Source organism: Cinclus cinclus, chromosome 7, assembly GCF_963662255.1.
Source record: "Cinclus cinclus chromosome 7, bCinCin1.1, whole genome shotgun sequence".
Lineage (NCBI taxonomy): Eukaryota > Metazoa > Chordata > Aves > Passeriformes > Cinclidae > Cinclus > Cinclus cinclus.
Genome location: NC_085052.1, coordinates 13,074,910 through 13,097,015, shown reverse-complemented (window position 1 = coordinate 13,097,015; position 22,106 = coordinate 13,074,910). Strand labels below are relative to the sequence as shown.

General features: G+C 48.6%; 1 protein-coding gene across 3 annotated transcripts in view; it reads right to left on the bottom strand.

Moving 5' to 3' along the window:
- Nucleotides 1-3,165, bottom strand: part of BTRC (beta-transducin repeat containing E3 ubiquitin protein ligase) — a 112,905-nt gene extending 109,740 nt beyond the window's left edge. For all 3 annotated transcript variants that reach the window (XM_062496948.1, XM_062496949.1, XM_062496950.1), the window contains exon 1: nucleotides 3,017-3,165. In XM_062496948.1, the coding sequence (XP_062352932.1) occupies nucleotides 3,017-3,064 (48 nt within the window). In that variant the 5' untranslated portion in view covers nucleotides 3,065-3,165. The remainder of the gene's footprint in view (nucleotides 1-3,016) is intronic.
- Nucleotides 3,166-22,106: the final 18,941 nt, after the last annotated feature.

The window sequence follows — 22,106 nt, the reverse complement described above, 5'->3', positions numbered from 1 at the left end:
AAAAGACTGTATTTTAAATCTATAAACCATCTTTCATAAAAAAAAAAACAACAAACAAACCACCAACAAAACTTTTGAAAGATGATGTGCAGAACACAAGATACAAGAAACTCTTTCACCAGCAAAAACAGTCTTCCCTTGTGAGCAGTTGCTTAGTATTGTGTAGTGCTAATACACAGCAATTTAATATCAGGAATAAATTAGGTCTTATTAAGACACAGACGTAAACTGAATAAACAAATGAAATTCAATAAATTACCTAAACCTTAAAGTATTAGATTATACATATTGTACTTGACCACAGATAACCAGGAAACTGGTAGCAGATACCAGTTAAATGCAATACTGCTTCATTGGCAAGTAATCCAGACAGCACCAGCCAGTGAGAAGGCAGCTGCCTTCTTCTCCCATCAAAAAGTTGCACAGACACGAACATACAGAAAAGCAACAGAGTACTGTTTGTCTTTCAAAGCATCAAATATAGATGCTTTAAAGCAAAATAATTTCATTCATAATATTTAGCACTGGATGAAGCTTTCCTGACATTTTTCTAGGACGTTAAAACAAAAATCAAATCACCAGGTCTGTCTTGCCTGATACCTTGTAATTCAAGAGAGCTGCTCAAAGTCAATGTCAAAAATTTAGTACTGACATTTTTAAGTGGAAAAAGTACTATTTTCTAGAGAAGCATATACAAATTACCACCTAAAGGGCTGTTTTTCAATATGAAAAGAAACCTACCCCAAACATATATCAAAACCAAAACTGTCTCTCCTGCTTTTGATAATGAACCTCATACCTCTAAAATGTATTTGAATATTTACCTACAATGCTCCTTGGGAAGCTCTCTGGGAAAATCAATAATTAATAGCAAAGCCCACCTCAATCCAAACTGTGAGCCAGCTAATAATGAAGATGCAAATGAAGCATAACATACACTCTGATGGACAAGGTAATCCACTGTGAATGATTCAGCATTAGCTGAGAGGATGCACGAGCTGATCTGCTACCTCTGTGAGGGTAACTGTACCAGTGCCATTACTGCAGTGCCTGAGCACTGTCTGAGTGCTATGTGGCAGAGAAAAGACATTTCCTAGGAGGGCCAAGATGATACTTGCAACTGATTCCTCGTGTATCCTGATGTATCTATCTGTGCCACCCTTCCAGAAGACCACACCAAGTCTGACAAACACTTTATTCCACCAGCAGAATTAAAGAGTCACGCTCTGGATTGATGCAATCTAAAGAAAAAGCCTGAGCTTAACAAAACCTTTGCTTACTCTAATCATAACCTGTAAGCAAAAAAAACCCTAAAAAGCTCTGAGTGGACAGAGGGAAGCCATATCTTTCACTGCATGTTTTATGAGCATTTTGCATACATGAGGCTCTTTAATAAAACATGAAAGAACGTGGGTTAGCTTTTAGCTCTCAGTGCAACCTGGTCTTGATAATTCTTCCCTTTATCTGGAGCTCTTAACAGATGCATATCCCAGAAGAGCAGCTTCCTCTCTAGTCATGCCTTTCCCCAGTATCAGGGAGCTCTATTGTTCAAGTGGGACACTGCCAGCTGCAGGATGGACAGGGATTCCCTCAGCCTCCAGGCCCAATCTTACATATGATCTCAAACCACCTGGACTAAGCCCTTGAATGAGAATGTTAGCACAGGGGGTGAAAAAAGTAATGTATGACAAGTTAGGATAGCATGTTCACAATGCTGTCTGGCAACAGACAAGAATGTTTCAGCAGAAACTTTTCAGGATGTGAAACTCACTATCTAGAGGCAGGTTGTAATTACCAAGCATGGCCAAACACAACTGCAGCAGGATCTGGGACACTCCTTTGGCCAATCCCACACCAAAGAGGGCCATTCTTTATTACTAATTGCTATCTTGCTGATTTAGGTCCATAGCCTTCTTCCACTTCACCTAGCTCAGACTCTATAAATAATCTGGCAAACCTGGAGACGACAAGCAAACAGGTCAAAAAGTCTCAAGAGAGAAACAAGTTCTTCCAGATTAAAAACCAAAAGCTAAACAAGTGCTTCAAAGTTCAATTAGATATTAAAATTTGCAGATAGTGTTGCCTCAATTTCATATTGGAATATGTTCTGAAGATTTAATAGAATTCCTACTTCCTGATGAGCTCAAGTTTAATTCTGTGCCACGAGAAGCACTAACCCAAAACAAACTTTTAGCAAGTGTTGCCAGTCATTTAAATTATATACTTAGGGAAAGAACAGCTTGGGGTTGAAATTTACATTCAGTTTGGTTGGCAACACTTTGTTTTCATTTCTAAACTCTGTATTTCTGGTCAAAATGCTTAGAAATATCAACAAATGAAGAAAAAGAGAATGAAGCTATAGTGCACCATGACTCAAATCTATGGAAATTAGCCATATTTGAAGAGCATCTTGGATGCACGTACTGCTTTCCATAACGAAGGCCAACTCAAAACCTAAACAATGTACGTGCTCCCCTCAGTCACTATCACTGATATACTGCTGCAGCAGCAGGTGAAATACTCAAGTACCAGTATTTAGAGATCTCGCAGCAGAATGGGAGAAAAAACAAAATTACAGAGGGATAGTGAGCAGTACAGAAGGATAATTCTAAGGTGAACAAATATAGAAAAAAAAAAAAACAAGAATTACATGCGCAAAGCCTGCCGGTGTCTGTGGGCCCCTCTGCCAGGTCCCGCCCCACTCCAGTTTAACTTCTCCCGCTCCCAGGTGGCACCTGCAGCCCCATCCCCCTTCTGCCAATGCCCCCTTTGCCCGGATCTGGGCACCTTGCTCACCGCCCTCCCCGCAGGCAACACTCCCCCTCCCCGGGCCCCGCTCACCACCTTCCCCTGCCCGCCAGCCCAGCGCCCTCCGGCCCGGCCCGGCCCGGCCCGGCCCATCCCATCCCAGCTCCGAGGACCGGGTCCCTTTCCCCACTGCCCCCCGCTACATCTCGCCCCCCCGCCGCCCCTCCATAGAGAGGTGCCCTCACCGCCAACCCCCGCGACCCCTCACCATGAACTTGAGCGCCTTCTCCTGCAGGACGGCCTCGGCCGGGTCCATCGTCCTGCGGGGCCGGGCCGGGCCAGGCCGGGCCGGGGCCGCCCCCCCCGCTCAGTGAAGGCCGCAGCCGGCGCAGACGGGAACCTGCGCTGCCCCGCGCCCCCCCTACCTCGCCCCGCTGCCCACGCGGCGCATGCGCCGCTCCGCAGGCCCACGGGAAATGGAGTCCCCGGCCGCGTCCCCGGCAAAGGTCCGACTCGTCAGCAAAAACTACAAATCCCGGCAGACTCCGGGCCTGGGGCACGCTGGGAGCCGGCTGGCGCATGTGTTATGTGCTGTGCAGGGGCCGACGGGGGTTGTAGTAACGCGGTGGCTCCATAGTGACGGTGCGAGGTGCCGCCCGGCGTGGGATGGACAGGGCCGCTCTGGGCGAGGGGGAAGATGGGGAGGCGCGACCCGCAGGTGCCGTGTGGGCAGCTTCCAGCTCCACGCCTTTCCTGGGGTGGAAGGTACGGCTGGCTCCGGGGTCACAGCCTGACGCTCTCAAATGCCCCGCCAGGAGGGCTCGGCTGCTCCCCGGCTTTACTCCGGCTGCGCTCCGTGCTCGCGTTCTGGCGGTGTTCGAGTCGATTGTTGCTGGTGAACCTAAACTGAGCCCCGTGCACTGCGTGCCAGAAATGCCTGGTGAAAAGTCGCCAGACCGAAGCTCCACAGGGGATGTGAAACAGGAAAATTTGCATCACTGGAATAGATCAAGTAGGCTGACATCATTCTTGAGAGATGCTTATTTGAAGCCATCCTGTACATAAAAAGCCTCCCGTGGCGCTTTGGTGCCCTTTTTCTAATAATGTTTCTACAACAATTTTCCCTGAAAATTAGACCAACTTTTCTTTGCTGTACTAAGCAGGAAAGAGAAAAAAATAATTGATCAGCATTCCTTGACTAGCAGCTGCACACAAACAGGAGATTATTTACCATATCCCCTCTGTTTCTCTGTTGCACACCCTACAAGACCAGCTTACGTGGCAGCCATTGCTTCTAATCCTCTTGTTTATTAAATTTGTGTCATCTCTTTCCAGTTTTTCTACACTTCTCACAGTACCCAAAAACTGAAGCTGCCTCGTATGGAGCAGCAGAGAGGAATTGCTTCCTGTGGTTTTAATACCAGCTATAAGACCCTAGTAAGTTTTAACTTCTCTGTAGCAAGCACAAAACTGATTTCTAGCCAGTTTGTCATCTACTAAAACACTCAGATTCTTTTCCTTGCTGCATTTATGTATTTGGCTCTGCATTTTAAGTGAGATACTCTGAATTTCTTCCTATTTAAATGCAAAGAAGCCAGCCACAGACATCAGCACTTGCTTGCCTGTATGCAGCTCAAACCCATTGTTTTCATTCCTGTGTTTGACACAGGAACAAAAGTGAAGAAGCTTCAAGCAGGTACAAAACCAGTATCTCCTGAGTGCCAGTCCCTTCCTTCATTTTCTCTTAAGCACTCCATCTCCTCCAGGTTTTTAGGAAGATGATCGGAGAGAAAACAGGATGCAGAGAATGTTCCCATTACTGGATTCCTCCCAGGGACATGTGACGAGGTGGTGCCTCATGATCCAGTGCCAGGAGTGTCTGCTGCAGCCAGTGACCCAGCAGAGGTGACAGGGAATGTCAGCCTTTGCAGGGTGTGATGCTGGCATGATCTACACTCCCAGAGCAATGATCTAAGAGAGGGAGGAAGAGATAATCTGATGTTCTCCCTCTACAATCCCAGGGCATAAAAATCTCCTAAATAAAGCTTCCATGTCACCAGGACAAGAGGCTGCCATTCTTGGACCGACCCAGCCATGCTCTTGGCTGTCATACTTCAAGCCCAGACTCTTAGCAGTGAAATGCCTGAAATGCTTGGCTCTAGTGGGGCTGGGCACTTTCCAGACTGCTGACAGCACTGAAAACACTCACCACGATTATATAAATAACAGTAATTATAATGAGGGAATCCTATAATTACAAAGGGAGGACTCCTGTAACAGCACTGAAGGCAACCAGGGGCTGCTGGTGCTTGAGGCAGGACTCTCCCATGTCCCCTCCCTCCAGGCATCCTGCAGCTGGCTTGGGATATAAATAGATCCTCCTGGTAGCATCGTGGCAGGTTCAGGGCTTTGACTGCATGGTTTATTTGTCAATAATATCTGATGCTGGCCTAATTGTTGGAAAATTGGAAAGTGTAATGCTTCAGCATTAGACACCAGTGTCACAAAGTCCTCCAGGCTGATTGATCTGTCTGGACTGTAACTTACAGGAGATTAATGTCTCTGAACTATATGGAGCCAAAACTAATGAGTGTTTAGGTGCTGGACTTAAACTTGATGGTAGAAGGTCATGGCTTGGTTATTCTGCCACACTGCCATGAGGACCCCACAATGTAGAACCACTGCAGAGGAATAGGGCAAGAGCCTCAACCACAGCAGAGTGACTGAGGAAGGACTCAGAGAAGCAGCAGTTGGCCCAGCAGCACTGAGCATGGAGTAGCACCTTGTTGTGGGAACCTCACCTGGATCTCTGTATCTGCAGCCTGATCTTGTGGCCCCTTCCCACTGTGGGATGCTCCCTGCAGCTGAATGGCCAGCTCTGCACCCACCAGCTTGCTAAGTCCTCTGTAGCCAGAGGAGAGAATGGTTAGCACAGCCAAACTGTGACACCATCAAGGTGTCAAATCACACAGCAGGCAAAGAGATATTGGAGAGGTCTGTGGTGCATAAGGCAGGGAGAAGACACACTTCAAGAGATTTACAGCCAAACAAACAATTATTTGTTTGAATTGCAGGAACTGGACATGTGTAGTCAGTGCTGTCTCTGCCACAGTTGAGCCGCCCTGACCAGGCCCTCTTTAATTTTCTTTGAAACAGTAACCATACCTACCCCCGCCCCCCTCCCCCCGCCCTCCACCCCCTCACTGCAGAGCACATTGCATGAAACGAGCCCATATAGTGCTCAGGGACCTCACCATCCTTCCAGATGAAGGATGCTACCTAACAGTAAAGATATTACTGTGATTATTTTTGCAATAGCATATTGCTCTGTGCATTCTGGACTCTGCGGACCACATCCACGCCTGGTGTAACGCCATGTTAATTTGCTGTGGCAGTCATTAATTGAGTAAGGAACAGCTGGTGCTTTGACTCAAGTGAAGCTGATTGGGTCAGTAAGGAAGTGGTTAAGTGATCTACAGCAGGTACAGCCCTACCTTTCTCTGCACTCCAGAGGGGTTTCACTTCTTGTCCCAGTGACCCTTGGTGGAAGCAGCAAGAGTTGGCCATGAAACATTAGGGAACTTTAATCAGTGCGGTTCCTTTGGGCATTATTGCCTGAATTTTAATATTTTGAATAATAAAGGATGCTTTTAAATTAAATTTGTGGAGTCACCATCTGTGTGTGCTTGGCCTTGTTTTCCTCTACTTTGGCAGTATGTTTTCATCTACATTGGCCTTGGCTTCATTCTTTCTAAGTTGGAGCAAAAAGGAAGGCAAGTGAAAAGAAGGGAGTTTGCTGGTGGAAGAATCTTTTGTTGTTCCTTCTGTCCTGCAACAACTTGGCAGCAGCAGTGGCAGCAGCTGCTACTGGGTCTGTGTTTCACAGTGGTGAGCACACAGGCAATCTCTGATAGCATAAGAGCTTGTGAGAAGGTGACAGGGACCCCTGCACCCAGAAACATCCCAGTGGTTCAGCTCTGCCTCTCCAGCCCAGCTTATCCCTGATGGTGGCATGTTTCACACAGGGCTCTGGCATCTCAGTTAAAGGCACTTGTGCAGTGACCTGGAGAAAGCGAGGGCAGAATGGCTCCCTGCAGCCTGTGGGCAAAGGGGCTTTTTTAGGACAAAGGGACACTCAGTCATGCAAGAGCAAAGGGAGAGAATCCAAGGTCACACAGTATTAATTATATTCACTGAGCAGGACAGTACTCATTACCTGGTATAAGAAGATGTGCAAGGCTGCACGTATGGGGGGTATGACCAGAGAGAAAGGCTTGTCTGTAGAGAAACCACAGTAGTGTAGGCTGCAGATTACCATTTACAGGTTGAGCTGGTTGTTTCCCTTGTGCTACTGAAAAGGGGAGCTACATCCTCTCTCCTGTCTCTGACAGCCACATGTTTCCTCCTCTCACATTCTGCTGGCTCCAAAACCTGTTTGCTAGCATAGTGAGCTGGTTTAGTTCACTATAGTGGCAGGAAAATTGTACTCAGGAAATTGTACTCAGGAAAACTAAACACTTCGCTGGCAAGTCAAACTGGCTTTTTCTTGTGACCACACAAATGGCAAAGCTACTGTAAGGGCATGTGGAATCAGGGCAGGGAAGGATGAGACTGGTCCCTCCGTTTTTGGGAGCTTCAGGAAACAGAAGGTGGAAAACCTCTTGCCTTCACACTTGTCAGGATCTCCTGGCCCTCCTGGGGGTTGAGTCCCCTCCCTGCACTAATAGTGTCATCAGTGGCTCTGGATGGCCAAGGCAGAGTGTCTCGGACAGGGCAGATTTTGAGTTTGGAATCCTTACAAGGATCCTGAGCAGATTAAATCTGACCTCACTTCCCAGTTTCCCATCTTACCATGGTGGCTGCATGGTGCTTCACCCCCACCAGATTCGCTTGGCCACTGGGAAGCAGAGGATGCTGAAGCCCTGGTCCCAGTCCTCTCCATAGATTCTGTAGGTGTTTTGTTTAAAATATGAATTAAAATAAATCAGGGTGACAACATTCTTGAACAGGTGCTATACTGACTGTTCAGCAGCCTTCCCAGTCTCCGTGGTCTTGCCAGAGGTGCTGGAGTGGAGCACCAGGCTGAGGCACATACAGGAACATGCACCCCGATTCCCAGCCAGCCAGGTGCCCCCCACACTGATCTGGAAGTGCCTCTTTTACCCTTAAAGCTGCTCCTTCACCCTCTGAGGTCCTGCTGCCTCCCATGGGATGTGTCCTTTGGTGTTTGCAGCACCTTCCATCAGCCTGTCCTTGACTCAGCAGCAATGACAAATTCATCAGTCCTTCGGCAAACACGAGTCCAGAGGAGCATTGCTAGGAGCTCTGTGGTGCTGGCAGAAGGGTGGCAATGGGGAAAAAAAGATTTCTTCTCACAAGGACAAAAAACAAACCCAAACCACCAAACCTGACCCGACAGAACAAAAACAGCCCCAACAAGTACCTTGTAGTCAGAACAGCCTTTTAAAGCCTCATGAATATTTAGTTTGTCCTCATGTAAAATATATGACTTTGTGTAAGGATCAGGCAAAGGAGGTGCATGATTTTTTTCTGATTTATGGGCCCAGCAACGGATTATTCATAGCAGAGCAGCTGTGTGGAAAGATTCATCCACTGCAAAATGTGATTGTACATCAGGCAGTGTGAGGGAACAGAGCTATGACTAATGGCTACTTTACATATAAATGAGAAGGTTTGCGCTAGGAACTGTAAAAAAAATACAATCGTTCAGCTGACAGGCCTGGCCTCTTTATCGAGAGTGCTGCATAGGGGCCAAGGAAAGCCAGGAATAAGCCTGGCTGAAGGCATTGCCTTCTCCCACATCCTTCAACATGCAATAAATGAAGCAACAGCAGTCAAGACTTCAAAGGGCCAAATTTGCTGTTTGCATCGATCTGCAATCGGGGAAGGCAGATGTTTCTCCTGCTGTCATGAATGCCCCTGAAGTCCCTCCTGGCCAGGCTGGGATGGACCTACTTTGAGCATCATGCTCAAAAGCAGAGAGGCAGCATGAGCCAGGGTGTTGGGCACAAGCCCAGCAAAAACCCTTTGCTTCCCCTCCCCACTGTGATCACAGCACCCCCCACACTCGCTCTTCTAGCCGAGACGGGTTGTCTAGACACTGCAGATGTGGACAGATGTTGGGGCTGTAATTTATAACAATGGCCTCCAGAAGGCAATTCCAATTTGTTTCGCTAAAGCTTTAAGTTACAGGCAGCAAGATCTCCTGTAAATACTCTTGACTTACATAGTAAGTACATAAAAGAGTTTTCCTGGCAAAAGCCCACTTGCTGCAGTGGCACTGAGGTGCTCTGCAGTGGCTGTATTGGTGCACATTTGCACAAGTACCTATGGAATCATGTGCTGAACTGGCTGGAAGTCCCCCCAGCAGTTCCTAATAAATTACAAAAGCTAGTACTAACATCCAGCAGCCAGACAGGCCATGTAGTTCCCACTCTGTAGCAGATTCAATCATGCTAGGTGCACTACCAAGAGGATCACTGCCCAGGAAACTAGCAAACTCCTTCATTTCAGTCTATATGGATTTCCACATTTGTAAGTGTGTCAGTCCCATTCATCTCTATGGCTAGGCCATCATAGTGGTGAAAATCTTTAGAAGAGCTCTGCATGTACAAAACCACCAGAAAACAGAGACATGAGGTTTTATCTCATTTTCATTAGAGGTGGACATATTTGGAGACTGGGAAATAGCATATGGCTGAAATCCAGGACATCAACCAAAAGAAAATTATATATATACATATATATATAAAATATAATATATATTTAACTCATAAATATATATTTAACTTCTATATATTTGAAACAAAGAACATAGAGTGTGGCTGGAGCACAGCTAGCTACTATGACGATTTCACTTACAAAGCAAGATTATGGAGAAACAAGGCCCTGCAAAGTCTGGAAAACACAAAGTGCTCCAATTAGAGGACATTCATGTGATGTTTGGTTGGGATTAGAGACATGCTGCATTAGAATTTGCAGCTGAAAATCTGCAGCCCTGTGAGAGTCAGAAAGAGAAACCCACTGCTCTCCCAGAGGAGTGGGAACAGAGACCAAACCAGCACAACCATGCTTTGTAAAATTTGTGTCACTTTGGTTCTAAAGTTTGCAATTAAAGCAATGGGAAATGGCAGTTTTCATGTTTTCAGCCAAATTAAAAAGTCTTAGTTTCCCCAGCCCCCAAAAGTTTAATCTCAGATTTAATGAAACATTTAATTTGAAGCAATAGATCTTAATTTGTGTGGAAGCAATTTATTGAATTAAAGTAAATAAAGTAATAAATTATTTATTGTTCTTTAATTTTGAATTTTTCAGCAGAGCAATTGGCTGTATTCAAGGCAAAACAAATGTCTGAGCCCCTGTTTACCCTCATCTGCAAGGAAAATACTTGATGCTTCTTTTAACTCAGCATGGTGCAGGAGAAGGTCTTGAAGGAGAGGCTTTTCTAGGAGGGAATCAGACTTTTGGCACTCAGCTCCTTTTGCAACCACAAAGGCACATTTTCATACTGCTTTTCGTACCTGTGATTATCAGTGCAGGGGAGGCACAATGGTGCTGCAGCTCATTCTGCAGGCAGCGTTCAGACCAGCCCAAGGCAGGCAGATGGTTTTATCCATGGGAATCTGACTTGGAGACTTTTCTGTGCCTGGTAGGATGGTGAGGGGATTAGGATACAAAAGTGAATTTTCTCCATTTCAGCTTTAAAATGGAAAACAGAGCAGGCCACTTAAGTTTAGGTTACTCTTCTGAAACGTATCACAGTTGCAAATTGCAAACCCAATACCTGTGGCCCAGCCAGCTGCTGCCGAGTCCCAGCCTGGAGCTGTACTGTCCCTGTCAAGGGAGAAAAGCCAGATTTTCATGGGAGAGGACTGGGCAGCACAGGAAGGACAGGACCTTTGCCTGTCTTGCACACTTTGTGCCCTGAACCAGCTTCCAAAGTAAAATACAGACCCAAATACTGGATCTTCCCAGACACTTCAAAGCTGCATACTTCCTGACCTGGCATTTCCAGATCCCATGTAGGATGATGGAACAGAAAGCCAAGGCTGAGGTGCACAGATGACCCCAAGGAAGAAAACAAGTCAGACCCTGCAGCTTCCCCAACAGTCAGGAGGATAAGGTGGCCCTCGGATGAGTCAGCTCCATGGGCATGAAGCCTGGGGCTAATGCTGTTGTTTCCAGAGTGCTGGACAGGACAATTCCCTCCCCTGTTTGCTCAAGCATTTCCAATTAAACCCAGTGGAATTCAATCTCTTACTCTTAATAAACTTCCCTGTTTCCTTGCCAACTCCCCTCCGGACACCAAGACACTATTACTCCAAACACAACAGGAAAGGGCTATTTTTTTCTTTAAACTTTCTGACTGAAGAGGCAAGCACGGTCCCCCCTAGCAGGATCTAAGCCATTAGGATCCATGAAAATTAACTGCAAATAAACATTTGGGGAGGGGAGGGAGAATGGGGCTGCCAAGCCACAGCAAAAAGGTTATGCACATGCTTCCCCAGACAGGTGAACACCTGCAGTTGCTAAATAGTGTGTACCTGCACATGGGACCCAACATGGAATTTGGAAACTTGTGTTCCGCATGTATACCTCCAAGGATGCTGCCCCTTATTTCCGTGCCACCACAGGTCCATTTTCATGCATCCCAAGCATGCAGTTCTCCGTGTGGGGAAGCTCTAACATCCCCTTTCTTGTTGCTAACACCACTCTACAGCATGCACATGTAAGGAATCTCTACAGCCCCCCCTCTCCAGCCTAGAGTCCTCATCCCCACGTGCTACATCTCCATTGCACAGACCCAGAAGATTAATGCAGCCATCTCCCCTTTCCTAAAGCCCTGGTCGCAGCTTTGCAAGGCAGGAGCCTCCTTCTCTGCTCTCCTCTCCCTGACAGATGCCTCAGAGCCCGGGGCCGCAGTTAAGGTGACAAGATTCAGCAATTCTTTATGAACATTTCATTCCCGCTCGCTACACGACGTAAATTAGATGGTGTGTTACATTCGGGCAAGAAGCACGATATGTCACTGTGGCGCCGGCCCATTGGATGGAGAGGCTAATCCTGCCGTGAATTTCATTACTGCTTTTATGCCATCGGAATTAGCTCGGTGACAGCGAGCCTGATTGTCTTTCACTAGGGGTTTGCCGGGGCACAGGAAGGCTTCCTCCCTGATGGGAGCTCTACTGAGTGACCCCGCTCTGTGGCCCTCATTGTGCCTTCCCTGGGGCAGGAAGGGAGTGGTGTCCAGCTCATGGGGAGCTCTGATATTCCTCCTCCCCAGTGCTCACATAAAGAGGTTGAAGGATGCCCTTGCATGGGTGTGGTGAGGATGATGGCAACCCCCCTCCCTGTACTAGGGAAGTGTTTTATCCCTTCCCCTCATCTTTATGTTCACAAAGGCAGCTGTCCTGAGAACGCTCTTCTTGCTATGGTGGATTCCTCATTCTCCCAACACACACCTTGTCAGGTACCAGCACTTGAAAGCCCATATACTGAGAATCAGGGACACAAATTGCAGTCCGTGCTCCAGCTGGGCCAAACTCAGTTCTCATGTAAGTGTCTGCACTTGTGATTTTCATGCCTTTGCCCGGTGTAAGAGGAGGTGAATGAGATGCACAGAGCCATTTCCCATCACTCAGACTCAGCTTGGCCAAGTTTCCTCCTGTAGCATCCTGATGAAGAATATCACAAGTCTCAGTGACTCGAGGTGTTGACTACAGGGAGTGAAGCTGGACAATTTGAACCAGTCCTGTGTTTATCACTCCATCTTGTTTATCACTTCATCTCTCCTGTTATAGTGCTACTGCTAATCAGGGGGCAAAGCCAGGGTCACACAAGAGCTTTCCAAAGAGCCAGAACTTACCTAAGTGAGATTGCTGAGAGGTCAGATAGCTAAGGGTGGCTCCTAGTAAGAAGTGGCAGAGAGAAATCTGGGATACCTGGAGACCCCAAGCAAAACAAAGATAGGGCTGTCCACCTGCACATCCTGTATCTAATTAGCCAGTTGCACATTCCCTGGTAAAACAAGGGATCTCAGAAACATGCTGTAAGCTGTCTCCTGCAGACCCAGCCATCAGGAGTCTGCTGAACCTGAGCACCCACATTTCATAAACATCATGGCTTTAGTACTCCAAACCTAGCTTCTGGAAATATTTACTTTCTCCCCAAAGGCCCATGACAGCTGCAGCTCACTCCTTCCTCTACATTTTTATGTCCTCTCCCATCCATCCTGCCCATCCCCAGTTTGCATCCAGCTACATTTGCTGCCTCTGTCCCAAGATAAGGTGCCTCCATACACTTAACCAGCAAACACCCATGTGCAGACCCTTGCCTGCCCACTTCTTACTGAAGCAGTTGACCTTTCTCCTGGTGCTGTTGAGCACTGCTGCCATTTACAATGTTTAAATGTCAGTGTGATGCCCTCCAGGGGTCCAGGGGACTGAGCTACAAAACACTTGAAGGTTGTAGATGATGTTGGTGATGGCCGTCAGGCTGATCTAATTGGTTCTGCACCCTAACATAGGTTCAGAAACCAAATTGCAAGAGCAAGGATAGGGGCAGATATTGATCATCACAGCCTATCATCCCAGTGCCTCTCCAAAGTTCAGGTTTTGTGGTTCTGCATAGTTAAAACTTCAAAAACTCCTCCAGTGCTGGGTATAACCCCTGGAAAATGCATAGGAGGCTTCAAAGCCAGAAGAATTGAAGGGAAAAAACTCTCATTACATTTGTGAATGGAAGGTCTAGGTACAGAGCAACTCCTGAAGTGCTCTGTGCCTCCAGACAGACCCATCCTGCTCTCCTTCTGGCTGTCCCAGTGTCTTGTCCCAGGACAGCTTTGTCCAATACTCAAAGTACTCAAAACATCCCCTGGGGGACTGAAGGAACCCTCCTGTGCTGGGTCTTGTACAAACACAGCATGGTGAAAAAGTCCTCTTTTGCCCAAGCAGGAAAACTGATATCTGTAATTGGAAAAGGACTGTTTTGCACCTACAGGAAGTCAAATCCACCTGGATGGGGTGTTACCAAAGAGCAAGTTAGATCTAAAACCCATCCCTAAGGGTGAATCTGAGAGCAGAGGTGGTCTAACTTTACAGTCGGGATATCTGGAGACAGCCAGTAATATCGAAGTTTGCAGCTCTGCTCTGTACTCTTGGCCCCCTCCTCCCACTCTCAGGACATGAGGATGCACAGCCTTAATGCACATCTATTAGTCAAAGTGCTCCCCTCTTAGGTAAGCACTTTGGGAAGCTTGCCTAGTCCCTCACAGTAATACTCCATTAGTCCTCCACTCCAATTAGTGGGAGGAGGAGTGGGAGGGGATGGGAAGAAGAGGAGGAAGTTAACAAACTGATTTGGGTTGATAAACTACATAAGAGGTTTTTCCAAGACAGGAAAAGGAATAAAAGCAGTCAAACCTCAAATGTTTGCAGGACAAATGTTTGAAGGTACATAAGGACAAAGTGTAGTAGACAAGGGCTCCTGAGCTCTCCCCAAAGGAAGGGGCAGGATGCAGCCTTTCCTCTGTCCTTTGGGATGGGGGGGAAAGTAGCACCTGGAGCTTGGATAGTGATTGCAGCCCCTTGCCAGCACTTTGGGGGATCTGTTGGGTTCAACCAGAATAAAAAAAGAAGTAAAAAATTAAAATGAGGGTAGAATCTACTACTGTGTCCACAGCCTTGATAGAGATTCCCTCTTTTCCACCATCAAGTCAAATACAAACATATCCCCAGAGAGCAGGGCTGGGACAGGGGACCTCAGTGCACGGAAGAAATCAGGTTGGCTTTGTGACATGTTGGGAGAGGTAACAGCTGAACCCCAGGGGGCAGAGAGTGTCCTTTGCCTGGGGATCACTGGGCTCCAGGTACCACTGTCTGAGTAATTTCAGTCACTGCTCTTCACAGCTCGAGAACCCTCCCTGACCCTGGAGGTACCCAAACCTAGAAAGGACTCACCTCTGACAGGGGACAGGCCATAGGCAGACCCAGAAGGAAAAAGTCACTGGAGAAAGCAACTGTTTGGGCACAACAGCATATAACTGTCCCTTATCAGCTCTGTCACCACATCACAAAGTGCTCCAGCGACAGAAGCAAGGGCAGGAGAGGTTGGTCTCTCACAGCCCTCCAGCCCAAAACCTGGGGCAGCCCACCAGCACTCGGAGCATCACTTCCCTCCCCTCCAATCCTCTCCTCTTGCTGTGCCAATCGCCCAGGCTTCAGGCAGAGCTGATTCATAGAGACAGCTCTCCCGGCAGCAGAGAGCAGTCTCGGCTGGATTTGCCCCCAGACGCAAGAAAGCCTTGGACAGATAATTCATCGTGCAGCCCGATGCAGCCGAGACAAGGCCAGGAGCTGTACAGAGCAAAAATAAAAAAGTCACTGGGACTCCCCATATCATATATATATCAGCCAGCAACAGCTCCATCGGGAACAAAGGTATTCAAGCATTGGAAAGAGAGTGCTTAGCAGTAAAATAGGTCCTGGAAGCCCTCGGGCACTATTTACTGGGGAATGAATCTACCTTGGTGACTGATTGCAGCCTTTTAACCTGGATAAATCAGATGACAGATAAGAGTGTCTCCCAGGTAGCCCTGCCGGCAGGTACCTCCATTACAGCCCCATCCATTTCAGCCAGCCACCAGGGGACCCGTAGCCTGCTGAGTGGGGTGAGCCTTGTGCCGCAATCAGTTGGCACAGGTGCCTACTGGTTTTTGGAACACCTCTGCTCTTCTCTTTATGTCAGGGCAGGCAAGGAAGTTTTTTCCAGCTAGAGAAGGAGCAAAAGGAGCTGCAAAGCTGAGGACTCATCCCTCCCTGTCTCTGTAAATCCAAGGCATCCCATACCCCTGACTACTGCTGGGGGTGGGGAAAGGACATACAATAGATCCCAGCATAGGTTTCTGGGCTATACCACTCCAGTTTCTCATCTGCAGAGAGAACCTTCCAGGCTGCTTGCAGCAGGACCCATTACAGTTTCTGAATCAGCCTATATCACATCTGAGAGATGGCAGAGACAGAGCCATCCCCAAAGCCACTTACACTGCAAGGACAGCCGTCAGATGGGAAAGAAGCTTGATTTATGTAAGGACACTTACAAGTCGTGAGTGTTCGCAGGCAGGAATGAACAGGTAGCCTGTCCCAGTCTTTCATTTTGAGAGATGCCCTGTCTGCCACCCCATGGCACATATTAACTAGGATTTAAGTGTCTGTAATATGCGCCTTCTCTGCTTATCCTGTCCCAGAGACAAGCTGCAGGGACCGAGTCTTCCATCTCTCCATGTGGGTCTCCAGCAAAGGAGTCAGGAGCTGTGGCAGTGCTGCACAGCAGTGCCATGAACGTGGCTGGGCCATGCCCTGGCCATGTGCTTTCAGGCTTAGAGCATGCAGGGCTGGTTTTGAATGCACCATCCTGCCAGGTCAGCTGCAGCCCAGTCGAGGAATGGGCACAGGTTAACAGCATCAGTCTGCCCCATGCAGGCTGTTGCTGCTCCTTTGTGTTTTCCTGCCTGTTTTTCCCTTTGAGTGCTCAAAACTTGCGAGCACACACTTATAACATCCACAATTTTGGCCACTGCAAAGTCTAGGTGCCATCTTACCCCATTTCTGCTCCTAGTGCCTTTTATTGCTGCTTCAGCCTTTGGAGGGCCCCAGTAACTCAACGTTCACCCTGCAACTCTCCTGACACAGCAAGGAGTGCTCATGAGGAACACCAATATTTCAACAGCCACTTGAGCAATTAGTACTCAATACATCCCTTTACCTTGCAAAAAGGAGAACTAGTCCCTTCCATAATGCAGCTTGCCCACACGCAGGTTTCTGGGGCAGAATAGGGACCCTCTCTCCTTTCCTCTCCTGCTTTATAGATTTGAGGAAGAACACAAAAGGCACAAACAGGTGTTCTAGCACCTTATAACCCAATCCTGTGCTCCACTGCTCTCTCCAACACAGCTCCCACCCAGGGCCAGATGCTGATGTTCAAGAGAATTAATTATCCACATGAGATAATAATCTTAAGCAAAGCACTGGGTGGAGAGGAGTTAAAGGAACAGTGCTTTTGTCTCTGAGTCTGGGGTTAGAAAACCTTGCAGTGCTCCAGCACTGCTCCCAGACAAGAGACTTTTGAAAACTTTGAAAGCAGACAAGTGTGGGAAGGATGCAAGGGAATTGAACTTTGGTTTTGCATGTTGGATCAGTATGGTCTGGAAAGTGCAAAATTGTTCCTGGGTTTCTGTGCCTTTGCATGATAGTTTCTGGAGTAGAGAATGGGAAACAAAATCAAACTGACATATCTTGAGTCTCTCCATATGGGAGTGCTCCCTACCATGCCATTCCTATGACAGCTGGGTGCCAGTTTCAGCTAGAGGCATGCAGAGCAGGCACGGGATGTTTGCTGGGGCTGAATGCAGAGCAGGGCATGTGATACAGGGACAGTGGTGCCCTAGTTGCACCAGAACATGCACAGTGATGCTCAGTCTGACAGAAATCACCAAAATCAGTCATGAACCCTTTCTGGCTTGTTTAAATTCATCAGGTTCCAATTATTGGAGCTGCTGAAATGAGCAAGAATTCCTGGTCAGGGTTATTCCTGAGAAGCCTGCAAAAGGGGTTTCTCCTCTGCAATAGCTGTTAATTAGTAGAGGATGGGTCTGTCCAGCGATTTGCCTCTCAGTGGGAAAATCCAATCAAATCCGCCTGCCCTGCTCTGTGTAGTGGATTGGATCAGGCACCTGATCCCTATGGGAATTTATGGGAATTACTTTTTTTTTTTTTTTTTTTTTTTTTTTTTGGTGGTAGGGTTGTTTTCAGTCAGATCGCTTCCCTGATCTAGCCTCCATACATCCTCAGGGACAGCAGACCTGAACGGGGTTAGACAAACAGCTTGGCTGAGCAGCAGGGGTGAGGGTGCCCTGGGGCAGGATTAATCCCGGCTTGACACATTTCCCACACACCAGAGCATTCGAGCTGAGATGGAGATGCTCCAGGGATCTGGGCAGGGGCTAGTAGGCTTCAGGGACCAGGACGTTCCCTCTACTCACCCCACAAACTGTACCATGTCCCTGCCCCACTCTAGGGGCATGATGCAGATGGGACAAGAAGGCAGTGACTGCCTGTCTGTCCAGCCGGGTCTGTCAGTCCAGTCCGGTTCCACATACACAGGAGGTCAAAGAGAAATGAAGCCGTGTGTGTGAGGACTGGAGAGCACCGAGGATCCACCCAGAGCCTGACCTGCCTATCCATCAGAGATCGCACCCTGGAAGCCTTATTCAGCCATCATTAGTATGCAAAGACTGTGATCCGAGAGAGGGGGAGAGAGAAGGGGAGAGAAAGGGAGAGGGAGGGAGGGAGGGGGGGAGAGAGGGAAGGGAGAGAGAAAGAGAGAAAAAGCCAGTTGTTTTATTCATGGCTGGTGATATTATAGACTGAGTGAAAATCACATTATCGTAATGGGAAAGTTAGAGTTGCCGTGATGATGCCCTGAAGCTTGTGTGCTGATTGGGGTGTGATTGCTATCTGTATTTATATGTAGAAAGCAAAGTTCACTGCCAGTTCAAGATGGTGGAGCCTGCTTCTTCATGCTACATAATTCTTCAGTAGGGAGAAACTAAGAGCAGCCGGGACTGCTGAGCAGGCGTGGGGGCTCCCGCCGTGCGGGGCCGCGGGCAGAGATGGTTTGTGCTGCCCGGCGCTCCCGGGGTTTGGGCTGCTGCAGAGCCAGGCAAGGGCTGGGGGCAGTGCCTGGGATGGGATGGGATGGGATGGGATGGGATGGGATGGGATGGGATGGGATGGGATGGGATGGGATGGGATGGGATGGGATGGGATGGGAGCAGTAGGTGTGTGCAACCGGGTGCCTCTCCCTGTAAGTCATTCTCACAGCCTTGGTTTCAGTTTTGAGGGTCCAGTGCAATGAAGGGTACAGAGCAGAGAGGGGAGGGATCAATGTAAATGTCGTGGTGCTCTTTGCAGGCTGCAGAAGGCTGCAAAGGTTTTGGCGACATGAATTATTGGTATTTCTGTGAGATGGAGAGACAGCATGACATCCTGTGGACTCTGCATCTGCCACCCATTAGCCAACTTTCCCCCTTGTCCCCCAAAGACTTCTTGGGTAAAGGAGCAGCTTTGGACTTTCCTACTTCAAACTCCAGCTTCATCTCTACAGCTGGGACAGTGCTGAGTGTCTGTGCAGCAGCAGGTAGTGGGGATGTAGGTGAGTCCTTTCAGAATAAATCCATGAAAAGAAAAGGATTATGCTCAAAATCCTCCAACCTCACTTCTCTTCTGCGAACCCTGTCACTCATGTCTGACTGGTCCTGGTCCCATCCTGCCTCTGGGATCCTGGAAAGTCTGTAAGCCCAAGAACATGTTCCAGACAAGGAACTGCTGTCTGACATACAGCAGCACTTGGGAAACCTCCTGTGCGATGAAGACAAGTCATGATTGCCAACTTCACTCTAAGAAGTGCCTTGATGCTACAGCACAAGGTGACTTCCATTCACCAGTTTGGGTTTTTAGATCCCAAAGTGACACAAATTAAAAAGACAGACTGAACTGTGCATCTGTCAGCAGTAACACTGAGGTTATACTGGCACCCTGGTGTCCCTGAGTTCTCCTCCCTAGGACACACTTTCCAGTAGGCTCCTGCATCTGCAGAGATGTGTTTGCATCCAAGGGGTGCATTTACCTTGTATTTCTGGGCACCGTTTTAGAGAATAACAAAAATCAAAGTTTGAGGAAAAAAGAGGGTGAGTGATTAAACAACAAAAGAGGGAAATAAATATAACTAGTGTTGCAGAGGTAAAGTGGGAAGAGCAGAAAAATATGCTAAATCCTTTTCTTTCTTTCAATGGGGTTTACAGCAAGCCTAAATGTGTTCTACTCCCACTGGAAAGCCTTCTTAGTCAGCTCAGCTGTGTGCCTCCCATCTTGCTGCTGCTTTTCCCTTTCAACCCCCCCATGGGGACCTGCAGCACTGTGGTGGGAATTTCCTGTGCCTCTCCAGACTTCTCACCCTTTGGTTTGCTACACAGTCAATTGTAAACACACCTCGTGTATGAAATTCTCTTCCACTCACGTTTTGCACTTGTGATGCAAATGGCACAAAGTGCAGCGCCCAGAGCAGCGTCCCCCAGATTTTCTCTCACAGTTCAGGGCACAACACAGCCTGGGAGGAGACAGGGAAGTTCTGGATTGTACCTGGCCTATGTGGAGAGCTGCTGCAGAGCAGAGGGACTGAGGGATGCAGTTGCTCCACAGGGACTGCTCAGCACCAAGGTCAGAGGGAAGGACAAGTTTTCCATTCCAGGCAGAGCTCAGACCTGGCCCTTCCATGCCACATGGTGGCAGAGCCAGCTCCTGGGTGCCAAACCCCCTGTGCCCTCAGCACACCAGATGGATGCTCATGTTCCCGAAAGAGCAGCCATTACCTCGTCTGCCTCCCTCCCACTGTGGGCGTCAAACGCAGCTCCAAAATGTGCCATGCTGCAGAGCAGAGACTGCCTGTGACCCCACCTGTCCCCTCCACCAGCCATCACAGTGTGGCTGACAGCCAGGACACCCCGTGTATCAGACACGGGGAAGGCTGGGACCAAAGGACAGTGAGCTGGGATGGGCAGGAGGTAGCAAGGAGCTGGCTGGAGAAACGGGAGAGCATGAAGGCTGCCAGCTGGGCTTGAAAGCAGGAGAGGAGGCGGCAGGACACTGTGGAACAGGGGACAGGGACAGCAGAGGCAGAGTGAAGGTCAGGCCATCCATGCAGGCAGTTGGGGACCATCCCAGGGGTAAAATACAGCCCGGGGTACCTCATGACTGCCTGTGCTGATGGCTAGTGGGAACTGACTAAATAGCTGCTCATGAGCTGCAGCATCAGGTCCCCATGCCCAGCTCCTCACCACTGGGCACAGCAGTGCCAGCTGTGCCTGGATCTGGCACCAGGCTGACATCTCCTCCTCTCCTCAGCTGCAGAAGAGGCTGTGCCAGGGCCACAGGGAGAGAGAGGCTGCTCTGAGCTGCCTCTGTGCTGTGCAGGCTCTGCCATGGTCAGCAGCTGGAGACCACAGCCCACTCACCTCCTTCCTCAGGAGCCTGCGTGCAGGCATTTGGTTGAGCGTGCGTGGGGCACACACGCAGTCCCTGCACACATGCACTTGTCGTTAGGGATAGCAAGCACACACTCATGCATCCAGGAAGCAGGAGCCCAAGCTCCAAAAACTTCATTTTATCATTTCCCAGTGCTTGAAACATGGCACGCCTGCTCATTTTTTTTTTTTGCTGGTGCATGCAAACAAAGAAAGAAAATGACATCTCATAGACACAGACCTCAGCAAACACCTACACAAAACTGAAGGTCTCCTCCTGCCAAACGCCCACACAGAGCTCTGTCACACACAGCAATACATTGTTGTCCCAACACACCCACGTGGGATCACTGCAGCCAGCACCGACTGCTTCACAAACATCTTAGCCCAAACCTGTTGGGTTTGTTCTGTGTGTGGAGACATCACCCACATGCTCAGGCACTGCCAACCATGTGTGAGCCAGGTAGTGGGAACATGGCAGACCAAGGCTGCACAGCCTACAGTAACCAAAGGGGTACAAACAGGGGATACAGGTATTCCCATATGAACATGGGTGCACACACACACAGAGGTGTTTTTTTTTACCCAAGCTGCCCAGGCCAGGATGCCCCTAGCTCCCTGCCTCCCATGACACTGCCCCTTTCCCCTCCCTAGCTTATCAGTTTTTCACAGTTTAACCAGAATCAGCAACTTCTGTCACCTGCTGCTACCTGGTGCATCCCTTCCCATGCTGGCTAAGTCTGTTTGAACCCACAGATGTGTGATTAAACACGGTGAGCGTTAGTGGCGAAGCACCGCTGCGCGCTCCCCGTATGGCTGATGAGCGTGCAGCTGGAGCAGAGCTCCCTGGGGTACCCTGCTGCTCGCTCAACATGCGCCAGGTCGGGGGGAGGAAGGTGTTGACATGGCAGGGAGGGTATTTAAGCATTAAGCCATTTCTTTTCCCTACAAGGATTCTGAAAACTGCAGCTTTTCCTGCCTAGGTGTGTCTGGCTGAGCCTCTGACAGAGAGACTGAGAAGACTTTACTTTGTAGAAAATCTGGAGAGAGCGGGGAAGTAGTGAACGTGAAGAAGAATGTGAAGGAGTGGAGAAAACTGTACAGAACAGCAAAGGCAGCTGCTATGTCTTCTCCCAGCCTTGCCACACAAAATTCAAGGGGCTTCCAAACAGCAGGGAGCATGGGGGTGACGCAAGGAGTTTGTACCTTACTGCCACGTGATGATGCTGAAAGCAGAGAAGAATATACTACCATATATGTT